General features: G+C 44.2%; 1 protein-coding gene and 1 long non-coding RNA gene across 9 annotated transcripts in view; one reads left to right on the plus strand and one right to left on the minus strand.

The window, feature by feature from the left end:
* The window catches only part of MCPH1 (microcephalin 1), a 231750-nt gene that overhangs the window by 48784 nt on the left and 162801 nt on the right, over positions 1-20165 (plus strand). For all 8 annotated transcript variants that reach the window (XM_027530112.1, XM_027530116.1, XM_027530118.1 and 5 more), the window contains one exon: positions 19484-19521. In XM_027530112.1, coding sequence (XP_027385913.1) covers positions 19484-19521 — 38 coding nt within the window. The remainder of the gene's footprint in view (positions 1-19483; positions 19522-20165) is intronic.
* Positions 10770-15005, minus strand: LOC113885010. Its single transcript, XR_003509095.1, has 2 exons — positions 12996-15005; positions 10770-11258 (listed from the first exon to the last, which is right to left on the minus strand). It is a non-coding gene; the product is annotated as an uncharacterized LOC113885010 (long non-coding RNA).

Genomic DNA, 20165 nt, shown 5'->3' on the forward strand with positions numbered 1-20165 from the left:
GAAGGAGGGAGGAGAAGGGGATGACAGAGGATGAGATGGTTGGATGGCATCACCGATTCAATGGACATGAGTTTGAATAGCTCTGGGAGTTGGTGATGAACAGGGAAGCCTGGCGTGCTGCAGTCCATGGGGTTGCAAAGAGTTGGAACTGAACTCACATTTGTACATGACTAGTGGAAGAACCATAGCTTTCACTAGATGGACCTTTGTTGGCAAAGTGATGTCTGCTTTTTAATACACTGTCTAGATTTGTCATAATTTTTCTTCCAAGGAGCATGCGTCTTTTAATTTCATGGCTGTAGTCACTATCCACAGTGATTTTGGAACCCAAGAAAATATACTCTGTCACTGCTTCCATTGTTTCCCATCTCTTTGCCATGAAGTGATGAGACCAGATTCCATGATCTTCTTCACTTTTGCAATAGGGTAGTGTCATCTGTATATCTGAGGTTATTGATATTTCTCCCAGCAGTCTTGATTCCAGCTTGTGCTTCTTCCAGCCCAGTGTTTCTCAGATGTACTCTGCATAGAAGTTAAATAAGAAGGGTGACAATATACAGCCTTGACGTACTCCTTTTCCTATTTGGAACCATGTCCAGTTCTAACTGTTGCTCCTTGACCCGCATACAGGTTTGTCAGGAGACAGGTCAAGTGGTCTGGTATTCCCATCTCTCTCAAGAATTTTGCACAGTGTGTTGTGACCCACACAGTCAAAGGCTTTAGTGTAAGTCAATGAAGCAGAAGTAGATGTTCTTCTGGAACTCTATTGCTTTTTCTATGATCCAGCAGATGTTGGCAATTTGATCTCTGGTTTCTCTGCCATTTCTAAATCTAGCTTGTACACCTGGAAGTTCTCGGTTCATGTATTGTTGAAACCTGGCTTGAAGGATTTTGAGCATTTCTTTGCTAGCATGTGAAATGAGCACTATTGTGCTATTCTTGGAGAAGGAAATGGCAACCTACTCCAGTATTCTTGCCTAGAGAATCCCATGGACAGAGGAGCCTGGTGGGCTGCCGTCCATGGGGTCTCACAGAGGCAGACACAACTGAAGGACTTAGCATGCATGCATGCATTGGAGAAGGAAATGGTGACTCACTCCACTGTTCTTGCCTGGAGAATCCCAGGGACGGGGGAGCCAGGTGGGCTGCCGTCTATGGGGTCGCACAGAGTCGGACACGACTGAAGTGACACAGCAGCAGCAGCAGCAGCAGCAGTGCTATTCTTATGATAAACTTATATATTAAGTTTTAAAACTTCTTTGATTGTATTTTTCAGTTCTCATCATTCTATTTGGATTTTTTTAAATTTCCAGTGTTCTGCCAACATTGTTTATTTCGTTTTTTATTTCTCTGTGCATAATCACATTTGTTTCCAACTCTAAGCCCAGTATCTGGGTCCTCTGGCTTCTTCAGTCTCTGTCTCTATTACCTGTTGTTTCTGTAGTTTTCTGCCGTACGTTCTCTAACACACTTGTTTAGTTTTGGCCTGTTTTCTTGCCGAGAGTTGAGGTAATCTGAGGCCGTGCTCCTCTTGGTGCAGCCAGCTGTCCCCCTGGCTCACCTGCAGGTTTCTCTTCCTCCATGACTCGCTGCCTTCTCAGCTTGGCGGCATCTCCATCAGCGTGTCTGTGTCTGGTCCAGCTTCACTGATTGTTCACGGTAGGGAGGTTGTCCTGAACTAGTTAGTCTGTCATTCCTGGACATAATGGGTGAATTTTAATGGCCATTAAAAAAATTTTTTTTTTCTCTAATTAGAGCCAGGATAAATCTTTCTCTGAGAAAAGAACAACAAGAGACCAAGTCAGCAGAATTTTTAAGATGAACATTCAAGTCATTGGTTGCAAAAGACATGTTAACCATCTCTTAAAGAGTTGAAAACAGATATAACTCAATAAAGAATTACAAAATCTGAGAGCTATTATTTCCATTAGAGATTTTTTTGTTTAGTACTCAGTTTTAATGGAAAAAGCCATCTTGTACATTGGTGGGAAACTGTCTTTTTTAGATTTATTACCTTAAATATATGCTTATAAATTTGTTGAACCATTTATTATTTTGAGACTCCAATTGAGCAGTGCCATTACCTCCAAAATCTTAGCTTATAATATGTGGGTCATTGGCAAGGAAATATATTTCTGCCATCTTTTCAGAAGGACAAGCATAAGATGTTATGACAAATCATAACCTGTTTTCTCTTGCTTGTTTAATGTTGTCAGACATAGAACCCAATGAAGATAAATATAACATTAATGCTAGTTATACAGTAAACATATATGAATATGTGGGATTTTTTTTCTCCTCCAAAAGTACTTTTGTTATTGTTGTTCAAATATTATCAGCCTTAACACAGTCTTTCTTGTAAGTCATCAACCGGACAAGAAAACACAGCTTCCCTAAGAGGGTCTGTTTTTAAGTCTTGTTTTGGAGCCTTCTGTACCCAGCAGGTCTGTCATGAGAGGGCGAATGCTGGGTCAGAGTGTAGGGAGTGTCTAACTGGTTTCATAAGCTTGGAGACTTAGAGCGAAGTGAGGAGCCCAACAGTTAAAATTATACAAGTGCATTTATTATATTTTTGAGTCACTAAGTTATGTCCGACTCTTTGCAACCCCAGGGACTGTAGTGCAGCGGGCCCCTCTGTCCGTGAGATTTCCCAGGCTAGAACACTGGAGGAGTTTGCCATGCCATCCTCCAGGGTCTCTTCCCAAACCAGGGATTGAACCTGCATATGTTGTGTCTCCTGCGTTGCCAGGTGGGTTCTTTAACCGCTGTGCCACATGGGAAGCCCACCCTTAGGACAACAGTGGTTAAAAACAGAGAGAAGGAAGAAAAGACACTACACACCCAATCAAGCGCTTAAATTTCTACATCTCTTATACTGAGTAGAAAACAAATGATGAATAATGACTTGCATATGTTCCAGTAATTGCTTGTTCTCACATATTTTATTAGCCTGTGCGCCTTCCAGGACACAAGCTTTAATCTTTTGATACTGTTCGTAATACAGCATGACACACACAATTGATGTTTTGTAAATATTTACTGAGTGAATAAAGGCTGCATGTATTTCCCTTCTGCTTTTTTGAGTTCTCATCTTACACTCTTCCTAGCGCTTTTAACCATCACCCAGTGATGTCGTGTTCATCATAATCTATCCAGGAAAGAGGGCATCTGTGCCGTCTCGATGTAAACCAGAGCTGATGCTTCCCGGAGCCTCCTCTCCTCCCACAGGCCCCGGGACAAGCTCTCCGCTGCGCTGCTGGAGCCGCTGCTGTTTTGTGAATGTGCTCTTACCCTTTGCAGTAATTCCAGGACCCTGGCTGCCTGCCACTAGATAGTGCGCTTGGCCAGAAGCATGTAATCTTGTGGGTTGTTTTGTTTTTAAAGTTTAACTTTCAAGTTGAAAGAGCCGTTGACTCACCCAAATGACAGGTGATATTTATTTTGTTTCTTGACAAATCTGCACGAGCATGCTGTTATTACCCACTTAGGAGAACTGCCACACTTCCTGAAGGATGACCCCCTCTGTAAACGTCCCTGTAAACAACTGCCCATTGTTCAGACACCCCCCCCACCCCCCAAGAGCAGTAAGATGGGGCCTGCCTCCCGTGGGGGCCTTTGCAGATGGTTTGAGAGAGGAGCTGGCAGAGCCTGCAGGGACTGGGATTTCTGGCACCAGGATCTGTAACTGCTTTGATGAGCCATTCCTGGCAAAGCACACCCAGAGCTGGCAGTGCAAGGGGCGGGGGGTTGCTCGTTATGACAGGTGTCCAGTCTGCCAGCAGATGTGACTCTGTGAGTCCATCCGACAACCTGCTGCCGCTGGGAGGTGTGACAAGTGCTTGTGGCTCTGTGAGCCTACTGTTGTTTCTTTTTGTGTATGAGAAAAAAATATTTATATAGAAAACATTAGGAAAGAATCTTCACAGAGCACCACCTGTCCTTTCCGGGGCTTTCTGTGCCCGGTGGCTGCTGTGTGCCGCGTTCTAACGTGTGCTTCAGAAAGCCTCAGCTGTGCCCCGTCCGGGCGGTGGTGGACGTGAGGGCTACCGGGTCAATGCTGAAGCCACTCTCGTGAGCTCCCAGCGGTCCTCTTGGGCCAGTAAAGGCAGAGGCCGACATAGAGCCCTCCCCATCCCGCCCCTGCCCCCTCCAGAGGTCTGGAGGCAGAGGACACTACGAGGCATCCCGTTAGCATCTGCCGTGGGCGTTCGGGGCACTGGGCAGATTCCAGATGCACGTTCCGGATGTAGTCACAGCTGCTGGTTCTGAAGGTCTAGCTCACTAAATATGACATCTGGAGAATGTTAGCCAAGGGATCGTAACCTTGGTAACCTGGCTTAGAGATATCAAATTAATCTGAGCTGTGCAAAACCTCAAAATAGTAACCTGCTGAGGTGGCGATCTTTAACCCAACAAAATGGATTCTCTGGGAGTAAAGGAGCTGAAGAGAAGGAAAAGACATGCAACTCCGTGTCCCGCCCCTCCTTTTAAATACTTGTTTTTTTCTTTTTCTGATGGCATTTTAAAAAATTTTACATATATATATTAATATAAATTTAATATAAATTTTACATGTATGTATATTTGACCACGCTGTGTGGCATGTGGGACCCTAGCCCCCAACCAGGGACTGAGCCTGCACCCACTGCACTGGAGGTGAAGAGTCCTAACCTCCAGGCCACCAGTGTGCACGCCTGCTCAGGGGTGTCTGCCTCTGCAACCCCGTGGACTGTAGCCCACCAGCCTTCTCTGTCCATGGGATTCTCCGGCGAGAATACTGGAGTTGGGTGCTGTTTCCTTCCAGGAAGTCTTCCCCACCACTGGGTGGAACCCACGTCTCTTACACCTCCTGCATTGGTGGGGGGATTCTTTACCACTCATGCCACCAAGGGAACTCCCTACATGCTTTCCTCACTGAGCAGCCACTGTGCCAGGGCACTGTTTCTGCCTAATGTGATGACTCCCTCCTGCCCCCACCCTCTTCTCAGACAGTTAGAGATCCAAGCGCATCTCCATCATTCTGTCTCTCTGCCCAGTTTGGAAATATGACTCACTTCTGCCCAGTCAGACGCAAAGGGAAGTCTTGCTGGGAGATTTCTGGAAAGAGCCTCCTGTCACTGGAGACATCCCTGGGAAGACAGCCCCTCCTGCTCCTCTGAGCTCTGTTACAGCTGGACATGCCTCCCGGAAGGGACCGCGTGGGCCAAGGACCCTCCAGAGAGCGGCCCCGGAGAGGGCGGGGAAGGGCCTGCAGACCGCATGGCTTCTCCCCCAACCTCAGTGCGGGTGGGAGCAGTCATCTGCAAGTTGCTAAGGTGCCAGGACGTGCACACGTGGAGACGCACGTGTGTGTCCACAAAGCGTGCGTCCACTTGACACGTGGGTGGTTTTCCCAGCAGGTTTTTCCCAGTCTTCTCTGGAGGAGCAGCGCTGTCCTCTCTTGTCGCAAGAAATGTATTGCTTCTCCTCTCCTTAAATCTGCTCAACTCTTCTCTGTTTGGTTTCAAAGTGACCGCTCTCCAAATAAATACTTACGAATATGAATTATTGGATATTAGTAGTTTAAAAAAAAAAAAAGACGTTAAAACAAGCATTATTCAGATGGAAAGGAATTGAGTGACAGATGAAGCCACAACTCAGAGTCAGTGAGGCATTATTACAGCCTCTTAGAAAATAAAGCTGGAGGCATTTCACATAGATTTTGGCACATGCCTTTGTGGCTTTTGGATATGCGTTGGGATTTAGTGAACGTATCAGTGGTGAGTCAGGATAACATACAATAGCTGTGAATTGGGCAGGCTGGTGTGTAGGGCGGTTCTCAATCTGGCCTTCCTTATCAGTGAATTTCAGTTTTTCAAAAACTTTTCTAAAGATAGGCTGTTTTATTTTTCTGCAGAAATGTCTTCTGCTTTCTACTTCTGAATAAATCCACTATTTGTAATCTAATTCTGTTCATTTTTTTTGAAAAGCACCAAAGGGAATTCCCTGGCGGTCCAGTGGTTAGGACACGGTGCTTTCGCTGCCAAGGGCCTGGGTTCCATTCCTGGCCGGGGCACTGAGATCCCACAAGCCTCTCGATGCAGCCAAAATAAATAAAAATGTGAAAAGGCACCACATCTCTCTCAGCATCGATCAGATTGGGGCTTTTTGCTTTGTTTCCGGTATTTTTTATTTTTTTTTTTTACTGTGTCTCTCCAGCTCACTGGGTGATGTTTTTTAGCACAGAGTTGGGACAACAGATAGCAAACTAGAAATCCGAACCCAGGCTTCGGCTACAGTGTGAGCCCTGAGGTTCAGGGCCAGAGGGGACAGTGTGTGTCTTTGTCTCAGAGTAAAAGCCCTAGCCCAGACATCCCATGAGGTTGCTTTGCCCCCTGCCAAATTTACCCGTTGTTTCCCAAAGGCCAGGCTTTTTGAGTTTAGGATATGTTGAGAGTATATGGTGAAAGAACTCTGCCCTTCACAGGAGCTGAGGCGTCTAAGCAAGTTTCTTTCTCAGGCTGCCCGCAGGGGCTGGGATCTGAAGCGGTCCTTACCTGCCTGCGGGTGGCAGCGGGGCTGAAAGACGGTCTCAGGCTGGCCACCCACCCTGGACACCCTTGTCCCGCGGCATGCTGTATGGGCTCAGACGCCTCACGTCACTCTGTGGGCTGCTGTCTGTTGTCCTCTGTCTCAGAGGGGGTGCACAGACAGAGGGGCCCCAGGTGGGGCCTGTGGGAGCCCCGTGGGGCTGCCCTCCCCCGCCCTCCAGTGCATACCCTCCTCCTCTCTGGGACACTGGGGCGGCCCAGGTCCTGCCTCCTCCTCTCTGGGACACTGGGGTGGTCCGGGTCCCGCCTCCTCCTCTCTGGGACACTGGGGCGGCCCGGGTCCCACCGCCTCCTCTCTGGGACACTGGGGTGGCCCGGATCCCGCCTCCTCCTCTCTGGCATACTGGGGTCGCCCGGGTCCCGCCTCCTTCCTCACCTGGCCCCTCTTCTCCCTGGAGCCCATTCCTGAGTACAGAAGGGGTTGTGGCACTCCAGTCTAGTCTGCGCAGGCTACCAAGATGGAATTCAGCAGACTGGATGGCTCATAAAGAGCATTCTGGAGGCTGAGGTCAAGGCCGGGCGGGTTCAGGGTTAGGCGTGGCCACCTACTGGTTCATGCACGGCTGTCTTCTTACGGGGAGCTGGTATGGCAGACAGGAGGAGAGGCGAAGGGGTCCCTTTCATAAGGCTCCACCCTTGTGACCTCATAACCCCCAAAGTCCCACCTCCCGACGTTGTCACACTGGGGTTAGGATTCCAACAAAGGAACTTAGGGGGACAGAGGCATTCCATTCTGAGGAGTGTGCTCCTTGCTATTAGGGCTCCATTGCCTCTGGTCCCCAGCACACTCACGGCCAGGAATTGGGTGGAGGCGCTGACCCCTGGCACTTTGAGCGTTTGATGCTAAGTTTGTTAGATAAAGCATCTTAAAATATCATGATTTTTGTGTGTATGTGTTTTTTAACAAATCGGGTATTGATGAATAACTCAGATGTTTTCATTTTCTCTATGCTTTTTTTTTTTTCATTTTACTATAAACAGTTCATCTTTATCCAACATGAGTATCAAAATCAATACTGATGCTTTACTGACCAATAAAACTGATCATTTTATTATTGCATTATTTGAGAACATTTAGAAAGGTATTATATTTTTTAGGAAAAATAAAACCCTGAATATTAACAGTCTCTGTAATTCTCCTTATTAAAAAATAAATTTCACATAAGGAAAAAATATATTAAAAAGAACAATTAAGTTACAAAAAGATTCACTTAAGCAAGTTAAAGATTTCTGCCCCAGCTTTCTGCAGTGAGCCCAGCTTCAGAGCATAGATTTGATCATCAAACTAAAAGCAAAGGGATAATACTATGTAGGACACATCTCATGAGCTGCTTATTTTTAAAAAACTGGAATCTCTTATCCGTAGATTGAGCTTTTTCTGAAGACACTTAAATGATGTAGCTGCCAAGGTCGAGATAATAGAAAATTCTCAGGTCTGATTTGAAGACATTATTCAGAATTAATGTTTTGTCCTATATGATTTGCTCACTTTTATGTTCTCTAGGGGGCTTCCTTGGTGGCTCAGATGGTAAAGAATCTGCCTGCAGTGTGGGAGACCCGGGTTTGACCTGGATTGGGAAGATCCCCTGGAGAAGGGAGTGACTACCCACTCCAGTATTCTGGCCTGGAGAATCCCATGGACAGAGGAGCCTGGTGGGCTACAGTCCATGGGGTCACAAGGAGTCAGACACAACTGAGCGAATATTCTCTATAGTCAAAATTCATGCAAATATATGATTCTGGCAGTGCCTGCATACCTAGGGGAGCTTATATTAGTAGTGATTGAAATCAATAATCTTGACAAAGGTGTGAGTTATCTCTTCACTTTTAAAAAGATTTATATATTTTTTAATTAAAGGATGATTGCTTTACAGTATTTTGTTGGTTTCTGCCATACATCAACATGAATCAGCCTATCTCTTCACCTTTTTTTTTTTTTCCAGGAAGTGTTTCCACTGTTTACTTATGAGATGGTACCTAAACCCAAAACATTTAAAGAATGTTTTATTTTTAAAGTGTTTCTTTTTTATCACTACTTAAAACAAGTATATTTGTTTCATTTGACCTCCCTTTGATCTTATTAAAACAAAATCAACTAGACTATTTCCCAGATATTCAGTGTCACCTGCCGTCCCCCAACTCACCACTTTAGAACTTCCAGAAAGTACTTTTGCTAAAGTTAAGTACTGTGTTTCATATCTGCGAGCTCTTCCTCACTGGTTAGTGGATTATTTCCTACGAGTATCTCTCTGTATCGGCTTTGATCACCTTTTGGTGCTGCATAGCTGTATTTGGACAAGTGTTTTCCTTTTAAGGAACAGAATGCTGCTATGCGTTCTTTTTTTCATGAACAACAATGTTAAAAACAGAAGTTTGTTTTTCTTCTTTCTGGCATGGGCATTCTATAACAGAAACCCTGGAATGCTTACCTGCATAGGTGTGAGCAGAGTAAGAGTGGGCGACGACATTCTACACTAACATACGGAAAGTCACGGGATGAAGGTTTCCACTTTTCCTGAGGTTGTCCATAAGCTACAGCTTTGCTGTGTTTTCATTTCTGAGATCGTCACGCTTACAGCTACAGTGTTAAGATACATGCCTGTGTTTACGGTTCTTCTCACATGAATCTAGTTAAGCCCCCGGATGACCTGTGAATACAGGTAAACTTTCTGGATCTCCAAGCTGTGTCCCACTAGCGTCAGTGCAGGAAGACAACAGAGGTTGTACCTTGAACCGCTGGCTGCCTTGTTAACTTAGCATCACGAGCTACTGCAGACGATGAAAGAGTTCTTGTGTCCTCTCAAAAATGCGAAAATTAGTGGAGCCTCCCACAAGACATACATACTAGTCCCGACCCAGGGATCGAACCCAGGTCTCCTGCATTGCAGGCAGACGCTTTAACCTCTGAGCCACCAGGGAAGCCCACTAGTGCAAACTAAGGGGTGTCGTTTCTACCATCCTGTTAAAGAGTCAGGGAACGTCTTCCCAGTCTTGGCACAATTCTTCCCAAGACTTACTCTCTTCTGAATGTTGATCTCTGGAGTGACATCTTGGTAAATGCATACAAACCCCTCTCAGATCCCCAAAGGAGCCCTTTTCTGTCCCCTCCTTTGCGTGTTTGTCCCCTAGACCACCCTGTCCCACCTCGCCTGCCAAACTCCTCATCCTCCAAGTCTTACCTGGGCCACATTTTGCTTCAAGATTTCCTGACCACTTTCCCCCTTCAGGCTGCCAGTTTTGTCTCCTTTGTATTCTTGACTACACATAAATCTGATGATACCTGTAGTTTGACTGGATTATAATTTTATATCTAAATGCTTTTCACCCTCTTTACAGCAGGAATCGTTCTTATATCCCTAGTGTCTGGTTTTGTGCTTGATAAATTAGTCTGACCAACCTAGATAGCATATTCAAAAGCAGAGACATTACTTTGCCAACAAAGGTCCATCTAGTCAAGGCTATGGTTTTTCCAGTGGTCATGTGTGGATGTGAGAGTTGGACTGTGAAGAAGGCTGAGCGCTGAAGAATTGATGCTTTTGAACTGTGGTGTTGGAGAAGACTCTTGAGAGTCCCTTGGACTGCAAGGAGATCCCACCAGTCCATTCTGAAGGAGATCAGCCCTGGGATTTCTTTGGAAGGAATGATGCTAAAGCTGAAACTCCAGTACTTTGGCCACCTCATGCAAAGAGTTGACTCATTGGAAAAGACTCTGATGCTGGGAGGGATTGAGGGCAGGAGGAGAAGGGGACGACAGAGGATGAGATGGCTGGATGGCATCACTGACTCGATGGACCTGAGTCTGAGTGAACTCCAGGAGTTGGTGATGGACAGGGAGGCCTGGCGTGCTGCGATTCATGGGGTCGCAAAGAGTCAGACACGACTGAGCGACTGATCTGATCTGATCTGATTTAGTGTCTGATGACCAAATGAATATTGGTATCTGCATTCTTTATAGCATAGGATGATTCTGTTTCTATTAATTATTCAAGGATTTCTTCCTCTTTTCATCACTTTATATTCAAAATTGACCTTAGAGGACAAACTTGACATTGGAAATTAAAACACTGAAGTAGAAGATCTAATGAGACAGGTGCTTCTTGGGTATTCACAGCCTTTGTCAAAACTCTGTTCCTAGACATTTAAAACAAACGTGTAGTAGTTGTGACAGACAAAATGAACTGAAATTCAGAAAATGGTTTTATTCAGACCAATATAATGTGGAGGTCATTCTTTGATGGGGAGCGCTTGGGGGAAGGAGAAGCCCTAGGGTTTCACAGAGCCGGGGAAGCAGGGTGGCGTTGAGGGTCTTTGGGCAAGAAGATGTGAGCGCAGGCCGTCTGGGTCTGAGTTGGTGGAACGAGAAAGGTGGTGTGGGTGACGGAGAGCAGTGGTCCTTCGGAGTTAGCCTTTTCTTCAAACACGAAGGTGGCGGCTTTCCAACCAGTGCAGTTTCGCAAGCGCACAGAGCTCAGGTTCCATTTTCTCAGTCCCAGAGGAAAGGACGTGGTTCCTCAGCAAACAACTCGGACATGTTGGTAAACCTTCTGCGTGAGGCAAAGCTGAGTCTCATAGCCTCTGGGGAATTCTTGCTGATGCTGGTTCATCTGCCGTTGGCAAAGATTGGTTGTTTTCGGGCCCTGAAGATTGGGCATTGTAAAAGAGGTATTCCTGAAGTGAAAAGGAGCAAACAATTGACTTAGACAGTTGAACTGTATGAAGACTCGGGAGTTGAGCCTTCAGGACCCCATGAAGGAGCAGCTCTTAGTTTTGCAGGACAGCTTCTCAAGTGTCCTGAGGGTCTCCATCAAGGTTGCCCACAGGCATGGCCACCTCTCACACAGAGGCATGTGCCAGACGCTCCCGGGGCCTGTGCAGAGAGGACCCTGCCCACCTGGGCTCATGTTGGGCAGCAGTGCCCATGGCTCCATTAGAGCCAGGGAGAAAGGCGCCTGCAAGGTCACCAGAGGCCAGACCGGGGTCCTGGCCGCCTGGCGCTGGCTCCTGGTGGTGCCGAGACTTTAGTTTGGGGGACTGTAGGCAGATGCTGAAGAAAACCGGAAACACTGGAGATTTAATAAGGACTGGCAGTTTGGGCAAGGCAGTAGGACTTGGGCCAGGGTGCAGATAGGGATGCAAACTGGTTTTTACCTAGCGGAAAAGGAAGTCTAGTAAGAGTCTACCAGACAAAGCAGAGTTTTCGCATCCACCAGTTTCCTGCAGTGTCCACAGAGGTGCAGAGTCACTCAGTGAACATGGCTAAAATCCAAAGTCCTGGAATGGTGTTCGGTAAACACTGCAGAGTTTCCCATAGAAACGGAATTTTTTTCTGTAGTCCCTCCCCCAGTAATCAAAGAAAGATTATTTATGATCACAGAATAAGGCTGGTCTCATTAGCTGTGTTTAGATAGGTGCAGCAAGAATGGTAATTTACCACCTAGGCCTTAGGTTTGATTTTCGGGAAGTTTTCATAAGGGATCGTAGATTGTAACATTTAAAAGCCTCTTGGGGTAAGGAAGCCAAGCCAAGAGCCTGCTGTCAGATTTCACCTGCAGTGCCTATAAATTTGGGTGAATTCCTTTCTTCTGAGGTCCCCACCGTCTTGTAGTTCTTGGGCCTGCTCAGAGTCACCTCCCTCACTCCGGGAACACTGTGAGCCAGGGACCAGGCTCGTCATAAATAAGCTACAAGGATATATTGCACAGCACAGGGAATATAGCTAGTATTTTACAGTAACTTTAAGTGGAGTATAATCTATAAAATTTTTGAATCATTATTTTATAACTTGAAACTAACATAATATTGTAGATCAACTATACCCCAATTTAAAAAAGGAAACAGTAAGGAAATCCCTTCCCAAAATTTTTCTTTAAGTAGTTTTTCTTTTTTGGCACTGTTTAAAATACTGGGAGTTCAATTTCCATAATATTTGGGAATTTTAGGAATATTCGGTTTGTAGGCACTTTATTTCTAAGCCAACAGCTTCTTTAGGAGATTTTAAAATCTCAATTAGTAACACCATCTCAAGACGCTTTTCTCAGGATGAGAATGGCCTTTCTGGATTATAGGCATGGATGCACATAGACACACACACACACACAGAACACACACAGAGCTTGTAATTTCAATTTTAAAATTTTACTCATAGCTAAAAATTTCTCTCATGGCATAAACACGGAAATCCAAAATTTAGGCCAGATATCTACTCCCTGGTGGCATAAAATTGTTAATAGTTTTTGAACTGAAAGTAGAAAAACAAGCAGAAAAAACTCTGTTGTCTGTCAGGGAACAAAGATCTCTGTGGACCATCAACTGATTTGCAGAGATCACCAAGTGGTCAGACCGTGAAACCAAAAGAAACGGGCACCAGAGTGAACGCTCAGAAAGCAGTAAACATCAGACCCTTACCGTGGTATTGCTGGACCAGAGCCCGGACTCCAGGACGTGATCTGCTCCCGATGCTGGGACCCTGAGTCCCCACTCAGAAGGGTCCCGAAGATGCCCTCAGCCAGGGTTACCTGGGCGGGGAAGTGGGGCCAGTTCCACGCGAGGCCCAGCCCCAGATCTCTGAAAACAAACGCACGAGACGGTTGAGCCCATTCTTTTCAGACTGATGTTACTGGAGCGTGGGGAGCCTTGCAGAGAAAAGGCGGGGCCTGGGGCTCCCGAGGCAGGTGAGCAAGGGGGTCGTCAGTGCATCTGGTGGGAACCCCGGGAGGCAGGAGGCGGGCTTTTCCGCCACGGAGGAAGGGCGCCAGCTGCCGGCTGGGCTGCCGTCCTGTCTCAGAGCAGTGGAGGGGAGCATGGGCCCTTCCGCTGCGCTTTCCCAAGAACCCGAAAGGGTGGGAAGAGTTCTTACCCAGCTTTCTAGGTTCCAGGGCACAGGGACCAGGTCACATTCAAGTTTGTTTTGGAGAATCAACTTTTCATAGAATGGGAATGCGTCTTACAGGACAGGGAGATCCAGGTGTCAGTCTTGAAGGACTGTTTCATTTTTCAACACTGACTGTAGTTGGTTCGAATAGAGGTTAGCCTGTCTTTTTTTTTTTTTGTCTTTTCCAATAACGTTAAATAAGATTTTCCTATCCTCATTAGCTTTGTGCACTGTGGCTGTCACCCTTCGTGTAGCTTCACAGCCAGGGTGGAGCAGGGCCAGGCCACCATCATTAAGAGAGAAGAAAGCGACTGAACTTTCTCCCTGTTTTTATTACTTTCGTTGAAAGGTGACATGTAGCAAAGGTTACATAGATAAATGACCAAGTTAGGAAATGTATTCTCATGAAATCACATACTGTGAAGGTTATGTTTACAAAACTGCTCGAATTAATATCTGCTTTCAGCGAAGTAATTAATCACTTAGCCCTGTAGGAGTACTTCATTGTCTGGTTTCTTAGATGAGACACATGAGGTAAGGAAAGGCCAAGTGGCCGTCAGATACGAAGTCACTAACAAGTGAGCTACAAAAATATGTACTGAATTGCAGTCTTCTTCTGGGTCTCCTAGCATCTGATTGTATCTTTTATGCTTCATATATTCTTTCTGTATAATTGCCTGGTAGAAGGTATTTTCCGGCAGTGATAGCATTCTAAGAGGAGGAAAAGAACCTTGACTTCTGTGCACAGAGCTTTTATTCTGCTCGGCAGAGCATGCTGAATGCTTGCTGCGCTTCAAGTACTGTAAGGGGCAAATTGATAATTGACCCTCTAAGTGGTTTTTACAGTGGTGGTTATATGCCTTGCCAGTTCACAGAATGTTCACCTGAATAACAGTTAAAACTTTGTCTTATGAAGATTTTCAAATAGAAGAAAAGTGAAAGAATTGTCCATGCGTTCCCACACCAAATTTGTGTTTGCTCCCCCACAGCATAGTAGAGCCATTTTACTGATATGAGGTTGTGGTGAAGGAGAGTACAGGGCCCAAAAAGAACGTGCTTGGAAGACCCTAGCTCCCCAAAAACCCTTCAGAGAAGGGTTTTTAATAACCCCTAGGTCCCACCTTACCCCGTCCCCTGGTAAGTACTTTTTCTTTCTTTTTTGTTAAACGCCAAAAACATTTTGTAGTGGAGTATGGCCAATCAACAGCATTGTGATAGTTTGAGGTGAACAGCAAAGGCTCAGCCAGACACACACATGTATCCATTCTCCCCCAAACCCGTCTCCCATCCAGGCTGCCAGGTAACATCGGGCAGAGTTCCCTGCCCTGTACAGGCTCCTTGTTGGTTATCCATGTTAAATACAGCAGAGTGTGCCTGACCTTCCCCAAGTCCCGAACTATTCCTTCCTGCCCCAGAAACCATAAGTTCATTTTCTACGTCTGTGAGTCTCCTTCTGTTTTATAACTTCAGTTCTATAGTTTCTTTTTAGATTCCACCTATAAGTGATGTGGTATGGACATTTCTCCTCCTCTCTCTGACTTATTTCACTCAATATGACACACTCTAGGTCCATCCAGGTTGCTGCAAATGGCATGACTTCATTCTTTTTTAATGAATGAATAAGATTCCATTGTTTATGTATGTACCACATCTTTATCCATTCCTCTGTCTATGGACATTTAGGTTGCTTCCATGCCCTGGCTATTGTAAACAGTGCTCCAGTGAACATCGGGTTGCATGTTATCTTTTCGCTGCAAGCCCCCAGTAACTTCTGGTCTACTCTATCTCTACAAGCTTACCTTTACTAGAAATTTTGTAAATAGAATTATATAGTATGCATCCTTTTATATCTAGCTTTTTTTCTCTTAGCATGTTTTCAAGAGTCATCCATGTTGTATATATGAGAACTTCATTTGTTTTTATGGATGAATAATATTCCATTGTATGTATATTCCAAATTTTGTCTATCCTTTTATCTGCCGATGGACATGGGTTGTTTTCACCTTTTGGCTCTTGTGAAAATTCACATACAAGTATATGAGTCCTTGTTTTTCGATTCATTTTGATGTTTGCCGGGAGTAAGTCTGCTTGCCCTCTGGTAATTCTCTGTTTAACTTTCTGAGGAGCCACCAGATGTTTCCCACTGCGGCCGCATCATTTTATCTTCCAGCACAAACCCTCATCAACACTTGCTGTTTTGGGGGAGTTTTATTGTTGTTGTTGTTATTATAACCATCCTAGTAGCTATAACCCAGGGACGGCAGGGCCTGGTGGTGCCGTCTATGGGGTTGCACAGAGTCGGACACGACTGAAGCGACTTAGCAGCAGCAGCCGTAGCTATAAAGTGGTATCTCATTAGGTCTGGTATCTCATTTGAATTTCCCAAATGACTAGTGGTTTAGAGCATATTTTCATGTGCTACGGGCCATTTGCTTATCTTCTTTGGAAAAATGTCTATTCAAGTTATTTGCCCATGTTTAAAATGAGTTGTCCTTTTTTTGTTGAGTTGTAGAAGTTCTTATATATTCTGGATGTTAAACCCTTGTCAAATGTATGATTAGCACATATTTTCTCCCATTTTTGGGGTTATCTTTTCACTGTCTTTATAGTGTTTTCTGATGCCAAAAAAAGTTGTTAATTTTGATGAAGTCCAATTTATTTAATATTTAATATCTTTTTTGCCTGTGCTTTTGGTGCCATAATTTAAGGAACCAGTGTCATGAATATTTTTCCCTGTGTTTTCTTCCAAGAGTTTTATAGCTTCTGCTCTCAAATTAGATTCATTTTGATTTAATTTTTTTCTACAGTGTAAGGTAAAGATCCAGTTTATTTCATATGTGGTTATCCAGTTCTCTCAGCATCATTTGTTGAAGAGGCTATCCATGAACAATCTTGGCAACCTTGTCAAAAATAGTTGACCATAGATGTGAGGGTTTATTTCCAGACTTTCAATTCTGTATTCACATCTATCCCTGTGCAGTACTATACAATTTGAGTACTGTAATTTTGTAGTAAATTTTGAAATCAGGAAGTGTGAGATCTCCATTTTGTGGTTCTTTTTCAAGATTGTTTTGGCTATTTGTGTTTCCTTGGAATTCCATATGGATTTTAGGATGGATTTTTCCATTTCTACAAAAATTGCCATTGGAATTTTGGTAGAGATTGCATTGAATCTGCTGTGGCAAGTATTGTCATCAATAATATTAAGTCTTCCAATTCATGAACACAGACTGTCTTTCCATTTATTTAGGTCATCTTTGATTTCTTCTAGCAATTAAAAAAATTTTCAGTGTACAAAGCTTGCTTCATCTTTGTTAAATTTATTCCTAAGTATTTTATTATTTTTGGTGCTAATAAATGGAATCGGTTTCTTAGTTTCCTTTTCTGATTGTTCATTACTAAGGTATAGAAATACAAATAAGTTTTGTGCTTTTTTTGTTTCCTGCCACTTTGCTAAATTCATTTGTCCTAACATTTATTTATGGTTTCTTCATAGAGTTTTCTGCCTGTAAGATCTTCTCATCTGTGAAGAGAGATAGGTTGATTTCTTCCTTTACAATTTGAATTTCTTTTTCTTGCATAATTTCCTGAAAAGAACAGTAGCTTAGTTTTGGATATGTCACATCTGAGATCCTTACTAGACCTCCAGATGGAGATGTCAGATAGGAGGAGAGTCTGAGTCTTGGCATCACAGAATGGGTCTCAGCTAGAAATGTGAAGTTGGGATTGTAGGCGGTTTGCTCCTGCAGAAAGCCCTGAGGTCATGTGAGGGCTCCCGGGAGTGAGTGCAGGTAAGAAAGAGAAGCAGCCTGAGGTGCAGTCACAGAGAAGGAGCCCGGTGATCAGAAGTCAGGAGAGCTTCCTCTGCCTGCCCCTCTTCACGCCTTCATTCTAGGAATGAGCACTTCTCACTGATGACGTCCTACAGGCTGCTTCTGGATGGGTCCCCAGAAGAAACTAAATGCTTTGGAATGACCTCTGCAGGGTTTTACTTGGGGTTGGCCATGTCACTGGCTCTGTGTAGTCGTCATTCTAGGATGACACTGAAGCCAGAATCTTACTCCTGCATAAAGGCCTTGTCTCCAGACTCAGCCCAGGGAGCCATGCTCATGTTCCACTTGTATCCAGGACAGAGGAGAGCTGACAAAGGATGTTCTGAAGGGAAACTAAAAACACAGGATCTTGGCTGTCCATTGTTGGCTAGCTCATGTGCCGTTTCTGAGGTCTTCCTCCGAGTATGCTTTTCATTCACCTTGTCTCTTCCTTCACTGTCTCTCAGTAGCCCCGTGTGGCACAGAGGCCCTTGCGTCCCCATGTGTCCCCCTGGGTCCTTTGGGCACCTTTGGTTCCTTCTCATTCATTCATAGGACCATTCAAGGCACTGCTTTGTGTGCCATGATGGTTTCGAGGTTATACTGAGCAGCTGATTCCATTTGAGGCACATCACATGACCTGAAAGAGTGTAAGAATAGCGTGCATTCCTGTTTGTGTTTTAAATAAAGAGAACATTTAGGGGGACTTCCTGGTGGTCCAGTGGTTAAGAATCTGCCTTCCTCTGTATAATAGGCTCCAGTTTCATCCACCTCATTAGAACTGATTCAAATGTATTCTTTTTAATGGCTGAGTAATACTCCATTGTGTATATGTACCACAGCTTTCTTATCCATTCATCTGCCGATGGACATCTAGGTTGCTTCCATGTCCTGGCTATTGTAAACAGTGCTGCGATGAACATTGGGGTACACGTGTCTCTTTCAATTCTGGTTTCCTCAGTGTGTATGCCCAGCAGTGGGATTGCTGGATCATAAGGCAGTTCTATTTCCAGGTATGGAATTTAGAAAGATGGTAACAATAACCCTGTATACGAGACAGCAAAAGAGACACTGATGTATAGAACAGTCTTTTGGACTCTGTGGGAGAGGGAGAGGGTGGGATGATTTGGGAGAATGGCATTGAAATATGTATAATATCATATATGAAACAAGTCGCTAGTCCAGGTTTGATACATGATACTGGATGCTTGGGGTTGGTGCACTGGGATGACCCAGAGGGATGGTATGGGGAGGGAGGAGGGAGGAGGGTTCAGGATGGGGAACACATGTATACCTGTGGCAGATTCATTTTGATATATGGTAAAACCAATACGATATTGTAAAGTTAAATTAAAAAAAAAAAAAGAATCTGCCTTCCAATTCAGGAAATGTAGGTTTGATCCCTGGTTGGTGAACTACGATCCCACATGATGTAGGGCAACTAAGCCTGTGTACCACAATGAACACCCAGCACAGACAAAAGTAAATAAAGGTATTTTTTTTAATAAAAGAACATTTGCCCTAATATATATCGAATTATAAAACAATAGTCATTTCTAGTTGGTGGAACTACAGGGAAATTTATATGTCTAATTATATATTTCTGAAACATTTAATTCTTCCTAGCATGCATAAGTAAAAAGTATTTTTAAATTTTTATTTTTAAAAATTTGAAGTTCCAATTAATAGGAGATGCCAATACACAAATAAGCAGTTCCATTATCTGTGCTCTTGTGTGGAAGGGATGAAAGAATCTGCTTGAGGCAGGTGGCAGAAGCTTGACCATTATTGTGTACTTACATCTGAGACCAAGAATATGGTTGCCTAGAAGCCTCAGGAAAAATAGTTTCTAAGCCTGCAAGAAAAACGTCTCTCTTACGCTCTGCTTCCTTGGAAGCATGTTAACAGTTTGGCACTTGTGGAGGCCCACTAGGCAACTGGTAGAATGAATTTCTGGAGGGAAACTGTTTTTTTTCTCTTCTACCTCATGTCCTGGATTATTTTGGATTGGTTTGGGGATAGTATCTGAGTTTCTATCTTTTGGGCTACTTTTTTTTTTTCCAGGAATATACAGTTTTTTTCCTTTGATATATGCTTAAATGTTTACTTTTAAGTGATGTAACTTTTCAGAAAACAAAGTTTATTTCTGTGGGAAAAATACTTTTTATATTTTTGACTGTTTTTTGTTCCTTCTCTTTTGACATCCCTAGCCAACAAGAACATTAGTCATGACAAGCATGCCATCTGAGTAAGTACTCGTTGTTTTGATAACTTTCTCCTCGATATAAAGTTTGGACTTTTCGTTCATAAACTGTGCTGGGTGCTTGGGCAGCCCTCACGTCTGTGCTGTGTCCATGTTGATCTCTGTAATTAACACTGGAGTCAGAAGAGCACTGGAAATAAGAGAGGTGGTGAAAAGGCTGTAAACAGTTCAGCACCGAAGACCTTTGAGTGGTTTGGACGGCATTTAGAGGCGTTTTAGTATTTGCCGTTCCTCTTGCTCGTCTTGTGCTGCACGGCTCTGCGAGTCCACCACCCCCACCCCGTGAAGGCCCTGTAAGTGGAGCCTCGCTGGTGGAACCGCTTCCCTTAAAGATCTTAAAGAAATGCTTTAGTGGGACGCTTTCTACCACCGTGGTAAAAAAGCTGTCTGCACATCTGGTGGAAGCATTCACAGCTCCCTAGCGCACTCTTATCATCTCCCTTAAACATTAGCACAATGTTGCACATCCAAAAAAAATACCGTGCCTTATTCTTTGCAACAGATTTTTTAATTTTTATTTAAAGAGGAAAAAAAATTTTTTTAAATAGCAGAAGTTTTAGGGCTTTAAGATATCCATCAAAACACTGGGACATCTCAGGGAAAAATAGGCTGCAGAAAGAGTGCATGCT

Source organism: Bos indicus x Bos taurus, chromosome 27 (genome assembly GCF_003369695.1).
Source record: "Bos indicus x Bos taurus breed Angus x Brahman F1 hybrid chromosome 27, Bos_hybrid_MaternalHap_v2.0, whole genome shotgun sequence".
Classification (NCBI taxonomy): domain Eukaryota; kingdom Metazoa; phylum Chordata; class Mammalia; order Artiodactyla; family Bovidae; genus Bos; species Bos indicus x Bos taurus.